The sequence below is a fragment of the Opisthocomus hoazin genome, unplaced genomic scaffold (assembly GCF_030867145.1).
Source record: "Opisthocomus hoazin isolate bOpiHoa1 unplaced genomic scaffold, bOpiHoa1.hap1 HAP1_SCAFFOLD_15, whole genome shotgun sequence".
Lineage (NCBI taxonomy): Eukaryota > Metazoa > Chordata > Aves > Opisthocomiformes > Opisthocomidae > Opisthocomus > Opisthocomus hoazin.
This window is the reverse complement of record NW_027448722.1, coordinates 2016327-2041225: the sequence shown is the minus strand read 5'-3', so window position 1 is coordinate 2041225 and position 24899 is coordinate 2016327. Positions and strand designations below refer to the sequence as shown.

The following is a 24899-nucleotide window of genomic DNA, read 5'->3' as shown; positions in this document are numbered from 1 at the left end:
GCCAGCGCTGCAGGGCGTGAGCCACGTCTGGTTTTCAGATGACCTGCAACAAAGTGGGAGTGCACACCATCCTGGGCGGGTGATGCTCCTTGACGTGCTGTCCTGATGTCTGTCAACTAGTGACGGATCCGGCGTGCCACCTCTCATGCAGAGCATCTCCTCGGTCCCTCTTCCAGGCAGCCAGCCCCGGCAGAGCAGTCACAGTCATCACCTCTGTCCCTGCTCCGTCAAGCTGTAGGGAATCCGAGGAGCAAGTTGAAGACACTCGGGTGAGAAAACTGTTCATAGAATCACAGAATCTTTAAGGTTGGAAAAGACCTCAAAGGTCATCAAGTCCAGCCGTCAACCCAACCCCACCATGCCTGCTCAACCATGTCCTGAAGTGCCACGTCCACACGGTTTTTGAACCCCTCCAGGGATGGTGACCCACCACTGCCCTGGGCAGCCGGTTCCGCTGCTCGACCACTCTTCAGTGAAGACGTTTTTCCTAATGTCCAATCTAAGCGTCCCCTGGTGCGACTTGAGGCCATTGCCTCTCCTCCTATTGCCTGTCACTGGGGAGAAGAGAACGACCCCCAGCTCACTACAGCCTGTGTTCAGGCAGCGGTAGAGAGCGATAAATTCCCCTCAGCCTCCTTTTCTGCAGACGGAACAACCACAGCTCCCTCAGCCGCTCCTCATAAGACGTGTGTTCTAGACCCTTCTCCAGCCTCATGGCCTTGCTCTGGACACGCTCCAGCACCTCAACGTCCTTCCATTCTGCTCTGCTGAGAAGAGCCTTTTGTTGCCTTCTGGGGAGAAACGGGCCCGGAGGACGCCGAGGGATGGGCTTGGAGCAAGCTGTGACTCCAGCACCGAGCTCGTGGCCAAGCACTGGATCCCATGAGTGTGGGCAGGGTTTCTGGCTGTGGCATGCTGGCATCAGCCCATTGAGAGCCTGCTGGGTGGTGACGTCTGTCCTGGTGACAGTGAGGGCCTTGAGTCATGTTTTGATGGTCCCTTTGGTGTGTCTCCCCTGCAGGCTGCGATATTCCAGCTGACCAGCGCTGGCTGCGGGGACCTGGCCGCTGCGCTCAGCCCCAGTCTGCAGGAGCTGGACCTGGGTGATGGTGACGTTGGAGACCCCGGACTTCAGCTGCTGTGTGAGGGGCTGAAGCAACCCACCTGCCCGCTGGAGATCATGGGGTGAGGGACCCGGGGCTCCTCGGGGCAGCCCTTGGTGAGGTCTGGGCTGGGGCTGGGCAGCTGCTGCCGGCGGGGACGGGGAGAGGCTGCCGTGGGTCCCTGCACATCCCATGCTCCCTGCCTGCCCACCCGCAGAGCAAGAGGGGAGCGTAAAAGTGTGTCCCTCCAGGCACCGTCTTCCCTTTCCCTGGGTCCTACACCCCTGGGGTGGCTTCCAGGTGAGCCTTGTGGGGCAGAGTGGGTGGATTCTCACTCAACGCCTGAAGAAGTTCGCTGGTAGCTCTAACTGTGCCATTGCTTTGGTCCAGCCACGTCCAGTCAACTCCTGGCCACGTTAGCATCTTGCCTGGAGGGTCGTATCCTGTTTCTAGAATTGCCGCTCCAAGATTTACCTCTTTCTTAAGGCTGTTGAGAGGTTGAACGACATTGCTGTTTCGTGGTGGAAGACCTGAGGTTGGACTTCAGTGGTTGTCCTGTCCCCCAGCCAGAATGGAGCAGACTCCACCTCTCCGACACCTGGACATCTTCGCACTGCGCGCATGGGTGGGTCGTGCCTCCTCTCAGCGGAAGAAGGGTTCTGGTACCAAGGTCCTTCTTCTGAAGGAAGGGCGGGCTCTGTCAGACCAGAGTCGTATGTGGGGCTGCTGATGGACTTTTCCCAAGTCCGCGAGGTGTTGCGCTGCACTGCTTTGGCTGAAGAATCAGCAAAGACGGGCGTCCTGCTGGTTTCCACTGCCTGAAGCCCGGCTGAGTCTCAGTGACCTGGGCGAAGGGTGAGCTGGCTGGGGCTTGCGTGCTTTGGACAGAGAGGAATGGCCTCGATGAAGGGTCCTCAGGGGAGCAGAAATCCTCAGACCAGCTCAGCCCATTAACCTCCCCGCTCCCCGCCCCGTGCCAGCTCCCGGGCAGGGAGAGCAGCAGCTGGGGAGTGGGGAGGACAGCGAGGGGGGCTCTGGCAGGCGCTCGGGAGTGGGAGGGGGTGAAGCAGAGGTGCTGCTGGTGCCCAGTCGTGCAGTGTGCTGGGGTGTCAGGCAGTGGTCAGTGCCAGGCAGATTTAAGAGTTCTTCTTCTCTGCTTCTCTCCAAAGGTTGATCAGATCTGGATTAATGAAGGGACGCAGCAGAAGCTGGCTCTCTGAAAGAGAAAAAGCCAAGGTAGAATAAATTGCACATTTCTGGAGCAGGGCGAGGTCCCTGGCCTCATGGTGCTCTCACAGAGACAGGCTGAACACTAAAAGTGAGGCAGGGCTGAGGGGATGTTTGTAGCATTTATGGATATTCCCTTTAATGCCAGAAAGGGGTTACCAGCGTCTCTGGTCGGGACGTGGCTGCAGTCTTGGCTGACTGTCGTGACGAGGGCGGGAGATGCTGCTGGGGACTGAGTTCTGCTCGGGCGCGACGGCAGCTCGAAGGGGTCCTGTCCGGATCCCCGTTAGGGCGCGAGGCAGGCAGAGGGACTTAGGGCAGGGATGTAGAAGAACGGCGCTGAGGGTGCAGACAGAGGAGTGTAGGCCCTCCTGCTTGAAGTTTCTGGGAGCTTTGTATGTCAAAGCGGGTGTTTTTCCTGTTCCCAGGGCCCATGGATGAAGATTTTGATAGTTCTGATTTGACAGCTTCAGAGGAGCTTGCTTCTGTCTCTTTTGTTTGTCTTGCTTTTATGCCGGAGTGTCGGGGCGATCGGCTAAGTCCTGCCCCGAGGGTCGCGAACCTGGAGAAGCGGCGGAAGAATGCAGCCGACTCAATGTGAGTGATAAGCAAGCTTCGTTTATTACAGTTTGGTTACACAATTTATAGAGTGATTAATTAGCTACTACATATTGCAAAGTTAGAGCTCATTATTGGCTAGCTAGCTAAAATGTCAACTCCGCCCATACTCCCTCATTCTTCTCCAGCTGCAACCTGTTTTTCACATTCTTGCTAACCGCAGAGTTGATTTGTTAAATTCCTTGTTCTGTCAAGGACACCGTGTGCTAAGCTTAAAATGGATTTTCTACAACAAGCAATTCGGTCGAGCCTTGCCATCCCCCCACACTTCCCCCTTTTTCTTTTTAAATTGCGATAGGGCTCCTAATAGATGAGAATTTGTTAAAAATACACAAAGGTCAATAGGGAGGTCGGGGTCACGGCGGTGGACAAAACGTGAGGCAATCTGGTCAGCAATTTGAGAGAGGATACGCTGCTGTTCCGACGTAAGTTGCACCGGTGTGGTTGGGTCTGTCCCACGTAGTAACGGTCGAAGGCTGTCCAACTGTGCGTTGGATATTCCGACGACAGGACGGATCCATTGGATGTCTCCCATCAGCCTTTGGGCATCATGTAGCGTGTTGATTGACGTGTTGAGTTGTAGTTTTTGTGGTTGAATCTGAGAGTCAGAAATCTTCCAGCCTAGATATAGCCATGGCGCTTTCGTTTGAATTTTTTCAACAGCTATTATTAAGCCATTCTCTCTCAGTGTCGTATGTAATAGCTGAACTTGTTCGGCGCTGAACTCCGACTCCTGCGCGAGCAGGATATCATCCATATAATAATAAATTAACGTGTGTGGCCATAATTTCCTTAAGGGTTGTAGTGCATTGTCCACGTACAACTGGCACAGCGTGGGACTATTCTTCATCCCTTGTGGTAATACTGTCCATTCCAAACGCTGTGCTGGCGCCTCTTTGTTAACAGCGGGCAAAGTAAACGCGAAGCGTTGCATATCTTGCTTGTGTAATGCAATAGTAAAAAAGCAATCTTTTAAGTCCACTATCAACAGTCTCCAATGCTCTGGTAACATAGCGGGGTTAGGTAGTCCTGGCTGCAGCGCTCCCATCGATTGCATTTGAGTGTTAACTGCCCTTAAGTCATGTACTAGCCTAAATTTTCCAGATTTTTTCTTGATCACAAAAATTGGGGTGTTCCAAGGGCTTGTCGATAACCGCAGATGTTTTTGGTCTAGTTGTTCTTGCACTATTTGATGAGCGGCGGCGAGGCTTTCCTGCTTTAACGGCCACTGCTCGACCCACACTGGTTCGTTCGTTATCCACTGCAATGGGATCGGGAAAGCCCAGGTTGCAGTGACCGTTACTGAAAAACCTTCTCGGTGGTTAGCACCACCCCCAATTGGTCAAGAACATCTCTTCCAATTAGACCATTCACTCCAGTCGGGAGGGGCATGACAGTGACTGGCACGGTCGCATGTCTGTTGTCTATGATTATCAAAATACGGTCCACGCTCCGTTGTACCGGAGTGTATCCTCCCACTCCTTCAACTCCTCACTCCATTGGTTTCGTAGGCCATGTTTTAGGCCAGACCCCTTCTTCTACAATAGTTAAGTCAGCACCTGTATCCAACAGCAGCGAGAGGTGGATCTGTTGACCCCGGGCCTCTAGCGTAGCCATCGTAGTCGGTCAACGGTTCATAGACATGGTCAGAAATACTCCTGCTCCCGTTGAGCCAAATCCTCGATCCTCCCGGGGGGTGGTGATTTTCGGGGAAATACCCGCAGTCAGGTGCGGCAGCGGTACCAATTGGGCAATTTTGCTGCCTGTTGGAATATGTATTGGCGGAAACGATGTCTGGACAATGATGCTAATAGTCCCGGTAAAATCGGCGTCAATGAGTCTTGCGATGACCGTCAAACCTTTTAGGCTTGTTGACGAGCGGCCGAGTAATAACGTTTCACATGCTTGTTTATTAATAATCACTGGTCCCTTTACATTGCTTGGTACTCGTTGGGGTCTTTGATCCAATAGGGTGACAGTTACTGCCGTTGCCAGATCCATTCCGAGGCTGCCGGCTGTAGCTGGTTGTAACTGGCTGCTGATGTCGCTGTGGGCGTTTTTAAGTTGGCAGTCACTTGCTGCACTGCTGGAGCTGCTACTTGTGTCGGGGCGCGACGGCTCGACGCGCTCATCCGTCCGTTTCCCAACTTGAGACATATCTCAGTATTGTGATTGTTCGTACGGCAGTTCTCACACCACACCCTGGTGGCTTGACAATTACATCTCATATGTCCTTCTCGCCCACATCGGTAACACTTAAAGTTTCGTGGCGGCTTCGGTCGTGCCTCCGCAGCATTAACTCGAAGGGGTTGCAGAGCGGCGAACACTTGCTGTTGGATTTGTTGTTGGGCTGTGAAGGCCTGTTGTTGGGCTTGAAGGATGTCGCTTCCTAACTGTTTCATAGCCTCGACCAACATAGCTTGTGGTCCTACCGGTACCCTACTCATTCTATCCAACATCAGTTCTACTGTGGCATCAGCGGGTAAAGAACTTATGATGTTTCTGGTTTGAGTATTCGAATTCTGAATAACACACTGCCTTAGCAAAGCTGCCCTCATCCACTCCGGTACATCTGACTGTTCTATGGCACTAGTGAGGCGATCAATAAAGCGAGCAAAAGTTTCCTCCCTTCCTTGCTTAATGCCCATATAGGACGGCGAGGGCTGTGCGATTTTAACGTGTTCAAGAGCAGCTCTAGCCGTACGCATAGGCTCCAAGCATCGCTGCGGCCCCATCTGCAGTTGTGCCCTGATTGTGACAAAAGGACCTGCCCCCATCAGTTGTTCTACTGTTACGCCTCGCAGCGGATCGCCCTGCTCCCGCGGCGTTTGAGCGGACGCTTCACAATATCGCTGCCAATGGGCCTGCCACAACAATAACTGCGACTGAGTCATAATCATTCGCATAATAACCTTAATATCCTCAGGACAAAGCACAGCACCCCCCCATATATAATTCAACATCTGCTTAGATGGCTCGCCGTGCAAACCTGATTCATTCACCGTGTACCGTAACTGTGACAACAATTTCCAGCCTAACGGAATATGATTACCATGATAATCCCCATGCGCATCTTCTTCAAACGCTACCGGAAAGGCCAAGGGGAGAAATTCCCCTGCCTCAGACGCTTCGTCTGCCACCTTCCTCCAATTAATACCCATCGGTCTCCTACAGGTCCCACTATCCTTTCCCGTTTCTTTATTCCCTTGCTCCCCCTTTCCTTGCTCCATCCCTTGCTGCTCCACCTTCCGCCCTATCCCTAACTCCTTTTCTTCCTCAGCCTCTTGATTGTTACTAGACCCTTCCATCGTCACCTTCACTTTTTCCCAGCACGGAGGCTCCGGGACCTTACTCGTGCTAAATAACCAGGCATTGTCTCCAGGGGGTGCCGTGGTTCCACTAGAAAACAAGGAACATCCCGCCTCCGGCGGGGGGGCTGACGGCTCTACCTTTTCCAACTTCTGAGTAACAACGGCCGCAAGGTTTTTCTCAACTTTATACCTCTTAATGCAATTGATAACCTCCCGCCACGGCTTCATTAACTTTTTACCTATCTTGTCATCATCAATCACCATATCCCATAACACGTCTCCAAAATCCCTTCACTCCTTCTCCTCAAATAACGAATCTGGAGTCTTAAAAAACCCCTTGAGCTTACCGGTTGCCACTAGTCCCGCTAGCTGTTTAATACAACCAAGCTCTACTCCCCGCTTTTCTAAAAAGCGCTGTAATAACTCTAGGGCTACTTCCTTATCCATACCTTTAACAATAAGCCTTTATCCTTTAACAACAATTAAAAACATATACCTGCCGAAGCGATATCCTTGCAGCCCTTAACCTGTAGCCCTTGCGGTGGCGAGCGTACGCAAAATCACGTAGTCAGGCTCCTAAGTCGACACACCACAGCGCAGTGTTCGGTCGCTTCTGCCCCCTGGTCGCTGCTCCCAGTGCCCCGCTCCTTGCCGCTGCTCCAGGTCCCTGTTCGGGCGCCAAATGTCGGGGCGATCGGCTAAGTCCTGCCCCGAGGGTCGCGAACCTGGAGAAGCGGCGGAAGAATGCAGCCGACTCAATGTGAGTGATAAGCAAGCTTCGTTTATTACAGTTTGGTTACACAATTTATAGAGTGATTAATTAGCTACTACATATTGCAAAGTTAGAGCTCATTATTGGCTAGCTAGCTAAAATGTCAACTCCGCCCATACTCCCTCATTCTTCTCCAGCTGCAACCTGTTTTTCACATTCTTGCTAACCGCAGAGTTGATTTGTTAAATTCCTTGTTCTGTCAAGGACACCGTGTGCTAAGCTTAAAATGGATTTTCTACAACAAGCAATTCGGTCGAGCCTTGCCATCCCCCCACACCGGAGAACTGCTTCTGGTTTTGCAAAGGGGGCCTGGCTCGGGGATTTCCTTAGGTTGTGAGGTTTTCCTCCCCTCCTGTAGCCGGTGCCAGCCTCTGGACTTTCCTGGTGCCAGACGATCCCTAGGGACGCCAGCCATGAAATCTTTCCGGGTCTGGTTTTCAGTCCACGAGCAACAACAACATTGCAGTGGCAAAGCAGGAGCTCCCTGAGCTGCAGAGACGCCCTCTGCTTTGAACTCCCTTGACCTCCCAGGAAATCCCTGAAAATACCCGTCCAGGTCCTTCCTCCTCCCGCCTGGCTGTTCCTGTGCGTGTGTAGTGACGGGATCACGGATCGGTTCTGACGCGAGGGGACTTCGCCGTGAATGCACAGCAGTTTGTGCCTGTAACCACGCGGACGAGGCGGGCGTCCCTGACGGCGCTGGGGCGAGGATTCGTGGAAGCAGAGAACGGCAGAATAGCTGGGCTGGGCAGGACCCAACCGCCTGCTCGAGCTGGGTCGGCTGGAGCAGCTTGCCTCGGTCGTGTCCCTTCGGGTCTTGAGTACCCCCAGGGACTGAGAAGCTGCAGCCTCTCCGGGCAGCCAGGTCTGACGCTTGATCACGCGCACAGTAACAAGCTTTTTCTTACGTTTGCAGAGTCCCCAAGTGCGAGGTGCAGCAGCTGGGGGGGACAGGGGACGGGAAGGAGGGGCTCCTGGGCTCGGAGTGCCAGCCAACCTGACAGCCGAAGGCCGGGGGGCTCAGCCCCAGGCTGGCCGGTTGTGCTGCTGGTGGTCTGGGTCTGTCCCAGCCCAGCCCCTGCCTGGCAGAGGGGCTGGGGAGCCGCAGCTGGGCCACGCTGAGCGGGATCTCCTGGGGTGCGACAGTGGGGGGTGCACGGGCTGCTCGTCTCTCCTGCTCTGCGCGTGTGGGTGCCAGTGCCGTCCCCGCCAGCAAGTCTCCTCGTTCTGCCTCCAGAACAGCTGAGGAGGAGTCTGTCGGAGCAGCTGCCGCCCTGCGTTCGCTGTCCCTGCGGAGAAGCGACCTCGAGCCCGTTCTCAGAGCCGGCGAGCCAGTGACCACGCTTGGGCGGACGTGCCCGTCCTCAGCCCCCTCCTCGTGCTTGCGCTCGGTGGCAGCAAAAGCCAAACTCCTCCAGCAGTGCCTCCCCGGGGGGTCAGCTACGGGAGAGCCGGTCTGCGCGGGGCTGGGACCAGTCTGTGCGACTCAGAGCAGTGACCTGGGTGTGATGTGCAGGCAGGGCGAAGGAAGGAGTGTGTGGAGAGCAGGAATGGCGGCCATCCCCGAGCCGGGGCTGCTCTCAGCCCCGGTGTCACGGCCCGCAGCCGTCCCCGCCACCTCGATGGCACCTGGCCCTGCCAGGGGGATGGAGCTGGTGCCGAGGGCTGTGTGCTGCGGCTCTGCCCGCGCCATCCCGCTCCCCGCTGATGCCCAGGGACGATCCCGTAGGGGTCTCATCCAGCAGGGCGGCCGGGGAGGGAGCGGGGCCGGTGCTGCGGAGGAGACGGCCCTGCCCGGCGGGAGCTGCGCTGGGGCCCGAGCACCCGGGCAGAGCTGGGGGGTTGTGCGAACACTCCGTCCCTGCACCCGTTTCTGCTCTCAGAGAGGGAAGCGGGATGCAGGTGGTAAACAGGGTGGGGGGCAACAAAGCCATACAGATTCTTGTTGACATGTCGGTGTTGGAAGGAGCTGTCAGGCAAAAATCAAAAACTTTCCATAAATAATAGGATATTTAGAGTTGTTTTGTTATTTATACGAACTTTTAGGGTACCTCGAGGTTTCCGAATGCTCTGCAAAGAAAGGCAGATGTTGGCACGGCCTGATCTCAGCTGTGTGCTCCCCCGTTACGCCCGCTCAGCGCACAGCAGGGCAGCGAACAGAAGGTGCTGCTGCCCTGTATCCTGCCATAGGCAACGAAATCGTGTCTTTGTGGCAGCCATGACAGCAATGCAGACAGATAATTTATAGCTCTGCAGAGCGGGACGCCGCGGGCTGTCGGGAGCTGCCACCTCCTCCAGCAGAGCCGGCCCGGGACCCCCGTGAGCCGCGGTCTCTGCCCAGGGCGGGGGACGCGGCTGCTGCCGGCACAGACCCTGCCCGACCGGTACCCCAGCCCGGGTACCGATTCCCCGGTGAGTACCCCCGCACCCCCCGCCCCGCTGCCTCTGGGGGACGCGGACCCTCGTCCCCTGGCCCTAGGCACAGAGCCCCTCACTCACGCCAGTCCCCCCCAGCAGCTGGTTTTGGGGACCCAGACCGTCCCTGCTGCAGTGGCTGGAAGCTAAAGACCCCCAGTTGCTCCCACAGCTGCACGGGCAGCCCACCGGCCCCAGCAGCAGCACTGGGACCCCACTCCCACTCCCCCCCCCAGCCCGGGGCACCCACGCCCTGGGTCTGGCTCCCGTTGCTGGCACCGGATTCCAGCGAGGGGCAGGGAGGTGTCGCCAGAGCTGGCACTCGTCCCTGCGGCACGCGCATGGCCCCGAGCGGGAGGTTACGCAGAGCTCAGACGAGGTTTTAAGAGACAGGTTAAAAAAGATGCGATGAGACGATACAGCGTGTGCAGCGTCTGCCCTGCCTGTTTCTTCACAGCTCCCGTTCGGCAGCTGTAGAGATGTAACCCAGTTGCACAAAAAAAAGTATTTGATGTGTTTACATACAGCAGCCAAATTAAAAGCCCTGAGCCTTTGAGCAGATACGGCTTTAGAATTAAAAGAATAACAGATTGAAAATTTGAAATGAAGTAACGATTGCGATAGTCAGGAATGAAACAAGCTGAAAACATACCTGGCAATATTTTTATGGAATTTTGCGATGTTCTTTCGCGGCAGCAGCTTCAGTGACCTGCGCTGCATCAGCCCCTGCGTGACGTTCCGGCCCTTGCCCTCGCTGAAACACCGGCTCAGCAGCAAACGCTAGAACACAGTTCGTAATATTCAAAAAAATAAATTGTAAAACATTTATACCTGTTATAGAAGCTCGCCTCCCGTGACGAATTCAAATTGAGCAGCCAATTGTTAATTAATCAGTTGTGAACTTATTAGCAATAGAATTTATTTAAGCAAGCAATGAAGCAGGCAAAACAGCGCTGGGCGGCCGGGGAGACTCCTGCTCCGCCAACGGTACGCACCCCACCCCCCAGCAGAGTCTCTTTTTACAGTGTAGTGGTTCCGGGCTCTATGTGGCACATCCTGGTATATTTTTTTTGCGGCTGCACGTACTGTTGCGAGGGGGTCATCCTGGTCCCTCTGGGGGTCGTGAGAATGAAGGTTGTAGTTTTCCTCCGCGTTGTGGATCAGTTTCTTTTCTCATTTGGTCATGCTGGTCCAGCACGAAGCAGGAAGGATTCGTGCTCGTTTGCTCAGCAGGATGTCGATACTCTCAGGTTTGGTTTGGTGATCTGTCAACGTGCATTTCAAGGCTTACAGCTATCACAGCAGAACATCGCTCAAGTGGTCGGTGGGGTGGGTTGAGAACTGGCTGAGTGGCAGAACTCAGAGAGTCGGCATCAGCGGCGCGGAGTCTGGTTGGAGGCCGGTAACCAGTGGTGTGCCCCAGGGGTCAGTACTGGGCCCAGTCTTGCTTAATTTCTTCATCAACGACCTGGATGAAGAGTTAGAATGTACCCTCAGCAAGTTTGCTGATGACCCCAAACTGGGAGGTGTGGTAGATACACCAGCAGGCTTTGCTGCCATTCAGCGTGACCTGGATAGGCTGGAAAGCTGGGCAGAGAGGAACCTGATGAGGTTCAACAAGGGCAAGGGCAGGGTCCAGCCCCTGGGGAGGAACAACCCCAGGCACCAGGACAGGCTTGGGGCGGACCTGCTGGGAGCAGCTCTGTGGAGAGGGACTGGGAGTGCTGGGGGACGACAGGGTGACCATGAGCCAGCAGCGTGCCCTGGGTGCCAAGAAGGCCAATGGGATCCTGGGGTGCATCAGGAGAAGTGTGGGCAGCAGGTCGAGGGAGGTTCTCCTCTCCCTCTGCTCTGCCCTTGTGAGGCCCCATCTGCAGTGCTGTGTCCAGTGCTGGGCTCCCCAGTTCAAGAAAGATGAGGAGCTACTGGAGAGAGTCCAGCGAAGGGCTACGAGGATGGTGACGGGACTGGAGCATCTCTCCTGCGAGGAGAGGCTGAGGGAGCTGGGCTTGTTCACACTGGAGAAGAGAAGGCTGCGAGGGGACCTTAGAAATGCCTGTAAATATCTGCAGGGTGGGGTTCAGGAGGATGGGGCCAAGCTCTTTCCAGTGGTGCCCAGCGACAGGACAAGGGACAACGGGCACAAACTGGAGCCGAGGAAGCTCCAGCTGAACCCGAGGAAGAACTTCTTCCCTCTGAGGGTGCCGGAGCCCTGGCCCAGGCTGCCCAGAGGGGCTGTGGAGTCTCCTTCTCTGGAGATATTCCAGCCCCGCCTGGACGCGGTGCTGTGCAGCCTGCTCTGGGTGACCCTGCTTGGGCAGGGGGTTGGGCTGGGTGACCCACAGAGGTCCCTTCCCCCCCCCCCCCCCCCCCCCGGTGTCTTTGTGACATAGCGACCGGCCCCGTTCCGCCCTCAGCCCCGGTCAGAGCCCAGAGCGAGGCCAGGCCCTGGCCCCACCGCCTCCCCAGCCGGACAGCGCCGGCAGCCGCCACGGGTCACCTGGGCAAGATGTCGGCCTTCAGAGCCGGCCGGGTGAGCGGGGGGGGGCCGGGCCGGGCTGGGCCGGGCGGGAGGCCGCGGGGCGGGGGGCGGCGGGAGCAGCCGCAGGCCGAGGCGCCGGGGTCCCCCCGCCGGGCAGCTGGACGCGGGGCGGCCCCCCCTCCCCCGCCGCCCCGGCCCTGCGCTCCCAACTGGGTGAAGGGTGAAGGGCGGCGGGACGGGCGGCCATCGCCCTGGGGCCTCGCCAGCGTCGCACTGCCCTTGGCGGTTCTTCTGGCCCTGGTGGCTCTGGTGGCCCTGGTGGCTCTGCTGGCCCAGGTGGTTCTGCTGGCTCTGGTGGCCCTGGTGGTTCTGGTGGCCCTGGTGGCTCTGCTGGCCCTGGTGGAACGTTCTGCTGGCCCTGGTGGCTCTGCTGGCCCTGGTGACTCTGCTGGCCCTGGTGGTTCTGCTGGCTGTGGTGGCTTTGGGTGGCCTCGGTGGCTCTGGTGGCGTTGGGACGCGGCAGGCACTGGGCGTGAGCATGGCTGCGGGTGCCTCAGCGCCCAGCCCACCGAGCTGGCCAGCGGGGCGGCCAGCTGAGTGGGCGGGGGTCGGCCGGACCCCCAGATGTCGGGAGCGGCGGGTTCCCGGCTGTAACCCGCAGGAACGACGTTGCGCGCTGCTCGGGCGTGAACGCCGCGCGAGTTCTCTGGCACGACCTTGGCAGCTGCCTCCGCATTGGGCATCGCCGCCGAGCTCTGGACTTTGGCTGCTTCAGGCCCAGCTTTCTGGTGGCAAAAATTATGACAATTACCTGGCTTTTTCTCAGCCCCATCTGCTTCTTGCCCGCTTCCGGATAAAATAAGGTGTGAAATGTTTTGGGGGGATCCAGCTCTTTGCAGCGGTTGGTCGGAGCTGTTTGATCCCGTTGGTTTTACCGCGTGACAGCGGCCGCAGCGAGGGGAGAATGCTCAGCCGGGCAGGTGGGGCTGGGGGAAGGCAGCGACCTGGCCAGGCTGGAGAGCTGGGCAGAGAGGAACCTGATGAGGTTCAACCAGGGCAAGGGCAGGGTCCTGCACCTGGGGAGGAACAACCCCAGGCACCAGGACAGGCTGGGGCGGCCCTGCTGGAGAGCAGCTCTGTGGAGAGGGACTGGGAGTGCTGGGGGACGACAGGGTGACCATGAGCCAGCAGTGTGCCCTGGGTGCCCAGAAGGCCAATGGGACCCTGGGATGCATGAGGAGGAGTGTGGGCAGCAGGTCGAGGGAGGTTCTCCTCCCCCTCTGCTCTGCCCTGGTGAGGCCCCATCTGCAGTGCTGTGTCCAGTGCTGGGCTCCCCAGTTCAAGAAAGATGAGGAGCTACTGGAGAGAGTCCAGCGCAGGGCTACGAGGATGAGGAGGGGACTGGAGCATCTCCACTACGAGGAGAGGCTGAGGGAGCTGGGCTTGTTCAGCCTGGAGAAGAGAAGGCTGAGAGGGGACCTTAGAAATGCCTGTAAATATCTGCAGGGTGGGGTTCAGGAGGATGGGGCCAAGCTCTTTCCAGTGGTGCCCAGCGACAGGACAAGGGACAACGGGCACAAACTGAGGCACAGGAAGTTCCGTCTGAACGTGAGGAAGAACTTCTTCCCTCTGAGGGTGACGGAGCCCCGGCCCAGGCTGCCCAGGGAGGCTGTGGAGTCTCCTTCTCTGGAGATATTCCAGCCCCGCCTGGACGCGGTGCTGTGCAGCCTGCTCTGGGTGACCCTGCTTGGGCAGGGGGTTGGGCTGGGTGACCCCCAGAGGTCCCTTCCAACTCCGACCATCCTGTGACGCACCGTGCCGCAGCGGCTGGCGGTGGCGAGCGGTCCAGGCGCAACGCAGTGCCTGCTGGCAAGCACGGTCCCGAACTACGATGCCCTCATCGGCGGTGCCGTGCCCAGCAGCGGCCGGCCTGCGCTTCATCACCCTTTACCTTCGCAGACGTTTTCCGTTTTCTCTGGAAACGCCTCGTCTCCCCCTGGTCCTGCCTTGTGCTCTCCCCGCTGCGGCACGCGGGAGCGGCGGAGATCTCACACCCGTCTGCTTGCTTCCTCAGCAGATGCTGCGAGCCGTGGTGGGGCACGGGTGGAGGCCGCGCTCCAGCAAACCCGCTCCCAGCGCGCACGCCAGCAGGCCCGGGGCTGGCTTCAGCTTTGGTAAGTACGACAGGTTTGGGGAGGAATACGGCATTACGGACAAATCAGAGTTAGGAGGAAAGCCAGCCGCGCTGCGGTTTGGTGGGAATTTACAAGGGGTTTCTTCTGAGTAGATTTCTGTCCTCTTTTAAAAAATCATTTGAAAACCAAAATCACTTTCCTCTCCAGCTGAGGAAAGCCGGGCATGTTTGTGATGTTTATGGGGTTTTATTCTTTTTCAAACTGATGTCTGTCTTCAGCTTTTTCATTGCCAGAGTTCCCTCAGCTTTGAAGAATGATCTCAAGTTGGCTTTTACAATGTTAAAATAACTGTCTGTAGTCTTAGTGGAACGCGGTTGTAAAGAAATTCACCCCCGATTAGGCCTGGTACGTAGGTAAGAGCAGATTTAGCAGCCAGATGTTTGGAGCGAGTAACCAGAACCACCAGATGAGGAACGCCGCTCTGCCTCCGTCTCCTCCTCCGTTACGCAGCGCTCCCCGCTGCGTCGCCACTGGCGTGCGGATGAGTCGGTCAGAGATCAGCGCGGGTTTTCTCTGGAGCGAAGGAGGCGGTCGAGCTGCTTGGTTGCTGGAGAGGCGCGGGGAGGCGGGTCCGCGCGGTCTGGGTTGTCCTGGGAGGAACTCACGCTTGGTTCTTCTTTTCTCGTCACCTGACAACTGGCAGAATGAAAAAGAGTACGGAATTTGCGAGGTGGGTTTTTTTTACGTTCTTTTTTTGCTAGAACTGACTGATGAACAGAAAGAGTTTCAAGCCACTGCTCGGAAATTTGCTGTGGAAGAAGTTATTCCTGTTGCTGCACAGTACGACAAAACTGGAGAGGTAAATTACCATAGAGTAGGGGGGAAAAAGTCGATTTTTATCTTAATCTGTGTCAAATTTAAAATGTTAATGGTGACGAATCCGGAAGTGATTCTGCCTGTCTGTTCCAGTATCCTCTGCCGCTCATAAAACGAGCTTGGGAGCTTGGTCTTATGAATTCGCACATACCGGAGAGCTGCGGTAAGTAACCGTTCTTTTTCATCTGTAAAATAAAACAAAGAAAAGGCCTTTGAGGAGATTTATATGTTCCGTATAAAACGAACAGTCGCCCACTCGACGCTCTAAACTTCCTCAGCAGGCAGGCTGGCGCCTGCAGCTGGTGCCGGGGGCGGACGTCGTCTGGCCACAAACTGGGCAGATCACCATTTCCTAATTTGTGACCAGGTTTTCTACCGTGGCGACAGCTGCCCGACGGTCCCCTGGCGCGGCGCGGCCGCTGGTGGGGTGGAGGGGTCAGAAGATCGCGTTTTGATCTCGTTTCTGACGCAGGCTGGAGCAATTTCCGAGTTTAGTCCGGAAGGACGGTGTTCCAGTTTAGGTGCCGTGCGGTACAGCAGCGCTTCGGTGTGTGACTGACCTTGGAAAGAAAGAGATTTTCCTTTTGCGTTTATATTACCTGAAAACGAAGCTGGGGAATTGTCCCTAGCAGAGCCTGTATTTTTGAAGTCAGCGGAGGGTGGACCTTTTATCAATAATTTAATTAATAAGGAAGAAAGAGACAAAAGGAGTAATTGTGAGGAGCAGCCACAAATTCTAGGGAAACTCGAGGCTGAAAGACCATTAAATTAAAACTTAGAAGGGACAAACTGGACGCCATTCCTTTACAAGGTCTGCAAGGGAGAGCGGGGAAAATGCACCCCAGTCAGCCTGATGCACCGTGTAAATTAAGAACACGATGAAGTACAGTGGAGCAGACACGCCTCTGGCACGCCGTGGGGTTTTCCTAAAAGGAAGTCAGGGCACAAAAAATAAATGGAGTTTGCTGCAGGAGCTGATAAGCCTGTGAACACCTGGGTGGTATAAAATGCTCAAACTTTGGAAATTAATGTGAACAATCAGCTGGTTTCATAGCGGAAAAATCAGCAGCACAGACTGGCTGGCGCTTGGGCTGAAGAACCGGGGAGAGGGTGTCCCCAGGGAGGTCACAGAGTTAGCTGGGAATACCGAGTTACTCCGTGTCGAAAAGGTGTGAAGAGCTGCAGGGGAAGGCTGTGAAACTGGGCGACTGTTAAAATGGCAGACGAAAATCAGAACAGGAAAAATGATGCACCCAGGAAAGGAAAGAAGCAATCCAAGCTTCCCAGAGCAAATGGTGTCGTCTGAGCAAGTTAGTGCCTCTGGAAAAAAAAACAAGATTTGGGGGGTTAGAATATAAAGTGTTGTGAAGATGTCAGCAAAATGCCCACAAGTGGTCAAAGCCATAAACTTCAGGTCAGAAATTAAGAAGAGAATGATGAAAAAAGCAGAAGGCATAATTCTGCTGCTGCCTGAATCCAAACTGCGCTTGCCTCTGCAGTTCTTTAAGCAGCCTGATCCTGCCACCTGGAAAGGGCGTCGTGGGAAGGGAGGAGATTCCTAAAAAGGTGACAAAGATGGTAAAAGGTACAGAACAGCTGCTGAGTGAGAAACACCGCAGCCGTCAGTGTGGTGGGGCGTCTGAGAAGGGACCGCTAGCTCACCGTCCCTTCGGTGCGACCCGAAGGCAGCAGGGCCAGAGCAAGTGAAAGGAGGTGGCTCCACACTAAGTGCAGAGTTAATTTGTGCGGCTCGTTACCCCTGGATGATACCGGTGCTCAAATTGTATGTGGGGGCAAAAAGAGAGCGGGCAAATCCCCAGAAGAAATGTCTTGTCAGGGGCTGGCTGACAGAGAGACCAAGGAAACTTCTGGCTGAGGAAGTCACCTGAAGGCTGAGGAAAATATTCTGAGGACGTATAGCTGTATCGTTACTGTGTTTTTATCCACTTGCCAAAGTGCTGGCTGCTGTCGGGAGCAGATTACCGGGTTGGTTTTCTGACCGATGCTTGGTTTTTGTATTCCTGAGTGCTGTGGTAGCTCAGGAGCCCGTGTCGCCCTTCCTCTGCTTCCTAAGAACTCTTCAGAAGATTCTCAAATGTGAGGTAGTTGAAAGGCTTTGGCAGTGCATTCTCGCAGTTGTCCCACATCAAGCCCGTCACCCTGGAACGGAGAAATGTGATTTTTAAGTCATCTGTTACTAATTGCGAAAACTTTTCTTTAGAAGTCTTGCGTGGGAATGTCTGATCGAACACAGGGCACAATCAGATGCATGAGGGGGAATGTGTTTCCGTTAATTAATTTTTGTCGCTCACTGATGTGTTCCACTTCAGCCTCGTTTTAGTCAGTGAAATATTTGAACTGTAGGTGGTCTGGGCCTCGGCACTTTTGAGTCCTGCCTTATAACGGAAGAGTTAGCGTACGGATGCACGGGGGTTCAGACTGCCATTGAGGGGAACTCCCTAGGGGTAAGCGCTGTCCCTTCCTGCCTCCTTTCAGCTGGAGTCCGTGCCCTTTAGAAAGGTGGCTTAATGCTCTAAATATTTAATTTTCTTTCAGGAAATGCCAGTAATCATTGCGGGAAATGAGCAGCAGCAGAAGAAATACTTGGGAAGAATGATAGAGGAACCACTTATGTGTGTAAGTAGGACCTGGGAACACTGTAGAATGTTCCGAAATTACATTCATTGGGTTTTTGGGGCTGTTTAAAACACTGATATCTACTCACAACTTAGCCTGTGTTGGTTTTTAAACAAACCGTGGCGTTTACTGAAAGCCAGGGAGTACTGAATTAGATGTAAGCAGGAAGCAAACAGAAGATACTGCCTGGAAAAGCATCCGAAGTCGCTTCCAGGAAATTAACGCCTTTGAATTCACTCTCAAGGGAAGCTGCAGGGGTGTAAGGAAAATGCAAGGTTTGTAGGAGCACAAACGCAATCAGATGGGCATTAAACTGCACTTAGGGATGTCAGGTGATATTTAAGCAGAACTTGTCACATAGAAAGATGTAAAGATTTATGTGCAGTGCGTTAAAATGGGAGAAACTAAGCCTCATGAAATGAAGAGCATGGTTCCCATAAAATTTTACTCTGTGCTCTTACTTTCAGATTTCAAAGATCGTCAGCTTTCGTATCAGAGTTTGTGAAGCATAAGGGAGGGGGGTGACTTATTAAAAGTTACAGAATGGTTCTGGTTATCATTAGAAGATAATTCCAATTATTATTATGGACTTATAAGGAGAACTAACCCTATGTGCTTGGACTCTTGCTCAGACAGCTATTGGGGTTTTTCGATGTAGTATTTTGGGGTTTTCCACACAGCCCACTTAAGACTTTTACAGATCAGTTTGGTGCACGTGATTCTGCAATAATTTCTGATTGCTTAAAACCAGAGTTTTATTCCTCAATATTTGGCATTTTCTTTTCTTCTAGGCTTACTGTGTAACCGAGCCTGGCGCAGGCTCTGACGTGGCCGGTATAAAAACCAAGGCTGAGAAGAAAGGAGACGAATATGTCATCAATGGTCAGAAGATGTGGATCACAAACGGTGGGAAAGCAAACTGGTGTGTTGGCTTTTGACTGGCGTCCCATTCTGTTACTCTGTTCCGACCTGAGGTGCCCCCCACACCCCCCAGTTAGACACCAGCGGTTCTCTGAAGGTCTGGTACAAAGCTGAGCCTTCGTCATGGTGCATCTCGCTGCCCTTGGACCTGTGACCAGTTCGTCAGGGCAAGGTGTGAGGCAGGGCCGTGCAGCGTCTCACATGGACACTGAGCGATGACGGGACGACTCCGCTCAAGAAGGCCTCTCAATTTTTGCTGCTGTCAAACAAAACCAGTTCCGCTGTCTCTTCCGGGAAGGGCAGCACCAGTCAGAGTTAACTGGCCCAGTGCTCAAGAGGCTCCTGCTACAAGGGACCTTGCTCTGTGGCTGTGGTGGCCGAGATCAGGTGCTTCTGATTCTGCTGGAAACGTCTCTCACTTCCAGTGAAGACAGAAAAATGCCAGCATTGTGGTGTGACCTTTTATTTTGCTAAGGGAAGACATTTGCCCAGTGCCAACGGATCCAGGTTTTGCTGTGGCGTCTGTGGAGGTGCTTTACAACACAGACCTCCTTCATCACGTCTCACACAAGAGCATGCTCATCCCCACCACACAGATTCTTTTGAATTCAAGAGGAAAAACTTGACACATTTATGTCTAAAGCTGCATTTTCTTGTTATTTATTTCTTTGTTCAAGGCAGACCCCTCAAGGAGAATCTACCACAGAATCACAGAATCACAGAATGGTAGGGGTTGGAAGGGACCTCTGTGGGTCATCTAGTCCAACCCTCCTGCCGAAGCAGGGTCACCAACAGCAGGTTGTAGAGGACCTTGTCCAGGCGGGTCTGGAATATCTCCAGAGAAGGAGACTCCACAGCCTCCCTGGGCAGCCTGGTCCAGGGCTCCGGCACCCTCAGAGGGAAGAAGTTCTTCCTCGTGTTCAGACGGAACTTCCTGTGCCTCAGTTTGTGCCCGTTGCCCCTTGTCCTGTCGCGGGGCACCACTGGAAAGAGCTTGCCAACCAACCAGCTCTCATTGATGTTACTGAGCACCATCAGTGTGATTTAGCACTGTTTGATTTCTAATGGAAAAAAACTCCTTTATAGCTTATACTTAGCAGAACAAAACTGAGATCTTCGAAATCAGCTGATAACTTGAAGGTTCTGCACGCAGTACTGTAATTCCTGATTTTTACGTACGTGCTGTGAATCGGTTTCTGTTGTACTGTGCGTGAAGCCGATGGGAATGTTAAGACTTAAAATACATGGAAAAGGTGAAGGACCTTTGCGTGCTGACCTGAGGTGACTGTAGTAAATCTGGACTTTGGCGGTAAGAGACGCACTGACACTTCCTCTCTCTCGCTGCCTCTCCGTTTATTTTTGGCAGGGCCAAAGGGTTGTTAACTGAGTGGCAGATCTATTATATGGTAGAAAGACACATAAAAGCATCCCATGTGTTAGCTAAAAAAGTACCTGATCGTTAATTGCGAGGAGAAACGGACTGCCCTCGTCTCTGTTTTACACCAGGTATTTTCTGCTAGCGCGTACCGATCCAGACCCAAAAGCTCCCACAGGCAAAGCCTTTACTGGATTCATTGTGGAAGCGAATAGCCCTGGAATCCAAGTCGGAAGAAAGGTGAGGAGCGTACCTCTGCTTTGACAAGTCAGGAATTCTCATTTGCTTCTAAAGCGGTAACGCAACAATCTGCCGTTCACACTGGAGACCCTGGGCTAGTTCTCTTTGGGGAAAGAAAGACAAACGAATGATTACAGCTGCAGAATCGATTTCACAGAGACAGGAAACCGCTTGGACAAATTACGGGCATGGCGGTCTGTAAATGCAAAGCTAGTGTTTGTTGTGTACGTGATGATTTTTAGACAAAGCCAAAGTGTTTGGGGGAAAAAAAAAATTACCTGATGCTTTGAGTAAACTGAAGAATGAAAATGTGTTGCACTTTGGCAGAATCCCATTGAGTTGCACCTCTGTCAGCTTCCCTGTACAGGAAATGAACATGGGCCAGCGCTGCTCCGACACAAGAGGTATTGTCTTTGAAGATGTCAGAGTTCCAAAAGAAAATGTATTACTAGGTGAAGGAGCTGGCTTTAAAATCGCAATGGGAGCTTTTGATAAGACCAGACCACCCGTAAGTATCAGAAAGAAGTTACTTAGAAATTCCCTTTATATTTTCCGATTTTCATGCTGTGCTGTGTTTAATTCAGGTAGCAGCTGGTGCTGTTGGGTTAGCAAAAAGAGCGCTTGATGAAGCTACCAAATATGCCTTGGAAAGAAAAACCTTTGGGAAACCAATTGTTGAAGTAAGTTAAATATATAAAAATAAGTATATCCAAAAGCTACGTTTTCATACCTGATGTACTACGAGTGAATTTTCAGCGTTGTTCCTTTACATTCAGGACGTGTGATTTATGGTATCTCTGCCACTGCTTGGCTTTTCAAGTATATAGGTCAGCGCTATCTGAGTAAATCTAGTTATGCCGTAACTCCTGGGATTCTTCAGTAATTTATTGATGATAATAGCAAAATCACAAAGAAAACTCCACCCAAAACCCTGAAACTGTCAGGACACACTGAAGCTCTTCAATGCTCATGAGCAGGGATTTTCAGGGAAGGAGGAAATCTCCCTGAGGCAGGGACACAAGACTCACAGTATGACTAACGGAACACATTGCCAATCACACTGTTTTCCTGACTTAAAGAAATATCCATAAACATCCGACTAAATACAGATCTCATAAAAAGGAAAGCACATCTTCATCAATCAATACTTAATCCCTGTGACTAAGTGGATTTTAGAATTAAAAACTTAAAAGTCTGGGCGGCCCAAACGGTTCAGGAACGGGGCTTGAGGTGAACCGGTGTGCTACACCGAGGGATGGAAAGGGGAATCAAAATGTGAAGTGATAACTGGAGGGCTGGAGTACCTCTCCTCCGAGGACAGGCTGAGGGAGCTGGGGCTGCTCAGCCTGGAGAAGAGAAGACTCCGGGGTGACCTTAGAGCAGCTGCCAGTGCCTGGAGGGGCCAACAGGAAGGATGGAGAGGGGCTTTTCACAAGGGGGTGCAGTGATAGGACAAGGGGGAACGGCTCTAAACTAAAAGAGGGCAGATTTAGAGTAGATACAGGAAAGAAATTCTTCCCTCTGAGGGTGGTGAAGCACTGGCCCAGGCTGCCCAGAGAAGCTGTGGCTGCCCCCTCCCTGGCAGGGCTCAGGGCCAGGTTGGATGGAGCTCTGAGCACCCTGGGCTGGTGGGAGGGGTCCCTGCTGATGGCAGGGGGTTGGACCCAGATGATCTTTAAGGTCCCTTCCAACCCTTACTATTCCATGATTCTATTCCATGATTCCATGATTTTGAGAGCCTGATCCAAATTCTGGAGAACTCAGGTATGATTTCCTGAGCACGTTGAGCTTGCAAATTAAGATATTAAGAAGACTTTATTCTGCTTGGAAGTCAGAGGGTTTTAGGCAGGCAACGTTAACGTGGTTTGTTTCCTCAACCGCAGCACCAAGCAGTGTCTTTCATGCTTGCTGAAATGGCCATGAAAGTGGAGCTGGCCAGGATGGCTTACCAGAGGGCTGCGTGGGAAGTCGACGCTGGCCGCAGGAACACCTACTACGCTTCCATCGCAAAGGCCTTCGCCGGTGATATTGCGAACCAAGTAGCTACGGACGCAGTGCAGATTTTTGGAGGAAATGGATTTAATACTGAATATCCTGTGGAAAAACTCATGAGAGATGCTAAAATCTACCAGGTGAGTAAAAGAGAGGATGCAATCTGTATAGTCATGCATACATTTTACATAAAATACACTAATGGCTACTTATTTGAAATGGTGACGTGCACACACATAGAAGTTTTGAGGCTGAGAGCAATAATCCTTCCATTTAAAAAAAGGGCATGCAAATCAGGCAAATTCTTGCCTACAAAACTCTGTGTGCATGAGATCAACAGCTTAACCTGCCCAAGAGGAACAGCTGAGTCTTCCCCTCAGCCCCATACCTGGTGCAGAGAGCGGTCGCTGGAAATCGCATCCTGTGCCTTGTCATACCCAAAGCGGGCGCACAGAACAAGCGACACGCGGTGGCTGCACCGAGTGTGCCGCTTGCCTCCCTCCTCGTTGAGTCTAGAGGAGAACACTCCAGCAGCTTCTGCCTCATTCCTCATCAGTCACGGTGGGGGTTGGTTTAGGGGTTGGTTTTTTTTCCTTTCTGCTTCCCAGGCTCTGCATCACTTCTTGCTGTGCTCTGAACCTTCCGCCTGAAACTCTGGTGTCGTAAGCTGGGCTTTACTTCACCTGAGATACCACCAGCACTGAGTGTCACGTGTTAGTTATCTTGTGTGTGTTCATTAACAGAAGTGTGGCGCAGCCTGCAGTGATTAGCCTTAAAAAAAAAAAAAAAAAAAGCCCAGAACAAAACCCCCAACAAAATGTTCTCATATTTACTCATATTTAGCCCATAGTCGCTCATAATCCCCAGATCTTTTTCTTCAGCGTTATTACCAAGAAATTATTCCCCATCATAATTCTTCTTGTAGCATATACTATGCTACAGTTCTTTATTCGGAAAGAATGATTGAATTATGTTCAGGAAAACCAGGAATCTTTTATCTTTTCACATCTTCCTGACATTAATAATGACTAGAAAAAAACACACCGAAATAGAGGACAACAAGAAATGCATGTGGGCCGTGACCCGCAGCGCTGTAACAGGTGTCATTCTGAAGATTCTAGGTAGTTGAAATTTCGTTTATTGCTGACTTCAAAACTATTCTCACTAGCTGAGAATTTTTCTCTGTCTAAGGACAGAAAACTGCTGGTTTGGAATCTAAAGGTTCTTCGTATTAATCACACTCCTGCTACTGGGGAAATGAATGAGTAACTGAATTTGTCATGATTGGGCTTTTTTGCTGTCAGGCTCCACCCTAATGTGACCACAGGTTACAGCGTCTTTATTTCTGCGAAGCTGCCTAAGGTTCTGGGGAGGATTATCCCCGTTTTATGACTACAGACAAAGTGAAATTCCATACCTCTGAGCAATCTGCCAAAGATTCGCTTTGGCAGAGCTGGGAGCTGAAAGACTTCAGCCCCTGAGCTCTGTTTCTGGAGGAAAATGTAAAAATACATGCTCAAGAAAAAAAGGAGGTAATAGTGTGTTGAAGACAGTATTAGTTCAGAAAGAGTAGTGGGAATAAATGGATGAAAGGGACCGTTTGCTATGGCCTTGAAAGGCTAGTCAAAGGAAATGCAGCACTTCCAGCACAGGTCACCTCCTCCCCTCCACCCACCGTTTCCAAACCCGCTTTGTGAAGCCTAAGTTACGTATTTTCTTCCCCAGAGAAGACATTTCCCCCATCCTTCTTTACTCACTACCTCTGTTAATTCCATGAGAACCTTACTGAGTTTTGCTGAGCGCATCGGAGAGAACAAGACGGTCACTTGGGATCTCGTGTGGGATTTATTGCATTCAGCCCGCTGTAGTTACTCCAGACACACTGGAATTTTATTCAGTTTTCTTTGTCTTTTGGCACGCCCTAACCCACACAGGGGTAGTGCTATGAAGGTTTACACGTGTAGAAAGATCTGTTAAAATATTAAAAACAACACAAAACAAAAATCAGCTAACATTATTGTAATTCTTCTTTTCAGATTTATGAAGGAACTGCTCAGATTCAAAGGATGATCATAGCCCGGGAACATATCGGCAAATACAAGGCTTAAAGAAACGTTTCAGGCATGCCTGGTGTGGATGAAGTGTTCTGTGTTCTAATGGAAGAGGATCTGGGAGCGTTTCTCAAGACAGAAGGGCGTGGAAAGACACCTTTTCCTTCAAAATCTTTGCTGTGCACATGATTAAGTAGTCCTGCTGCACACCCCGTCCATTCCCTAACTTCGCTCCTTCTGGCGAAAGGAGACTGGCAGGGACCCTCCCCGTTCCTAGGCTACGTGTGAACTTTGAGGTGGCAAGATAAGCAAGCAGTCCCAGTCTCTGTGCCTCTGTGCGAGCAGTGCCATGGGCAGATGAGGCTGAGCAACAGCTTTCCAGGCTAGCTCCTTCTGGCTGCCAGCTATCTGCACAGGTTCGCATTTTCGAAGCAGGGCTGCGAAGGAGCGTGGCAGGGACCACCCCCATTCCCAGGCTAGATTTGACGTTTGAGGTGGCAAGACAAGCAAGCAGCCCCAGTCTCTGTGCCTCTGTGCAAGCAGTGCCATGGGCAGATGAGGCTGAGCACCAGCTTTCCAGGCTAACCCCTTCTGCCTGCGAGCTATCTGCAGAAGTTCGCATTTTCGGAGCAAGACTGCAGAAGGCGCCCGGCACGGACCCTCAAAGGAACATTGAAAGTTTGAGGTGGCAAGACAAGCAAGCAGCCCCAGTCTCTGTGCCTCTGTGTGAACAGTGCCACGAGC

The 24899-nt window shown here is 52.9% G+C and overlaps 1 protein-coding gene and 1 long non-coding RNA gene across 2 annotated transcripts; both read left to right on the top strand.

Annotated features, from left to right (window-relative positions):
• On the top strand, nt 1–1704 carry LOC142359069 (uncharacterized). Its single transcript, XR_012762073.1, has 3 exons — nt 1–269; nt 1022–1185; nt 1590–1704. It is a non-coding gene; the product is annotated as an uncharacterized LOC142359069 (long non-coding RNA).
• Nucleotides 1705–6948: 5244 nt separating this feature from the next.
• LOC142359067 (medium-chain specific acyl-CoA dehydrogenase, mitochondrial-like) lies at nt 6949–24228 on the top strand. The gene is made up of 12 exons (XM_075411914.1): nt 6949–7019; nt 14006–14102; nt 14825–14922; nt 15033–15102; nt 17304–17404; nt 17496–17576; nt 18368–18498; nt 20004–20112; nt 20480–20620; nt 20697–20792; nt 21996–22244; nt 24141–24228. The coding sequence occupies exons 2-12, from the start codon at nt 14006–14008 to the stop codon at nt 24210–24212; spliced, it is 1245 nt and encodes a 414-aa protein (XP_075268029.1). The 5' UTR covers nt 6949–7019; the 3' UTR covers nt 24213–24228.
• Nucleotides 24229–24899: the final 671 nt, after the last annotated feature.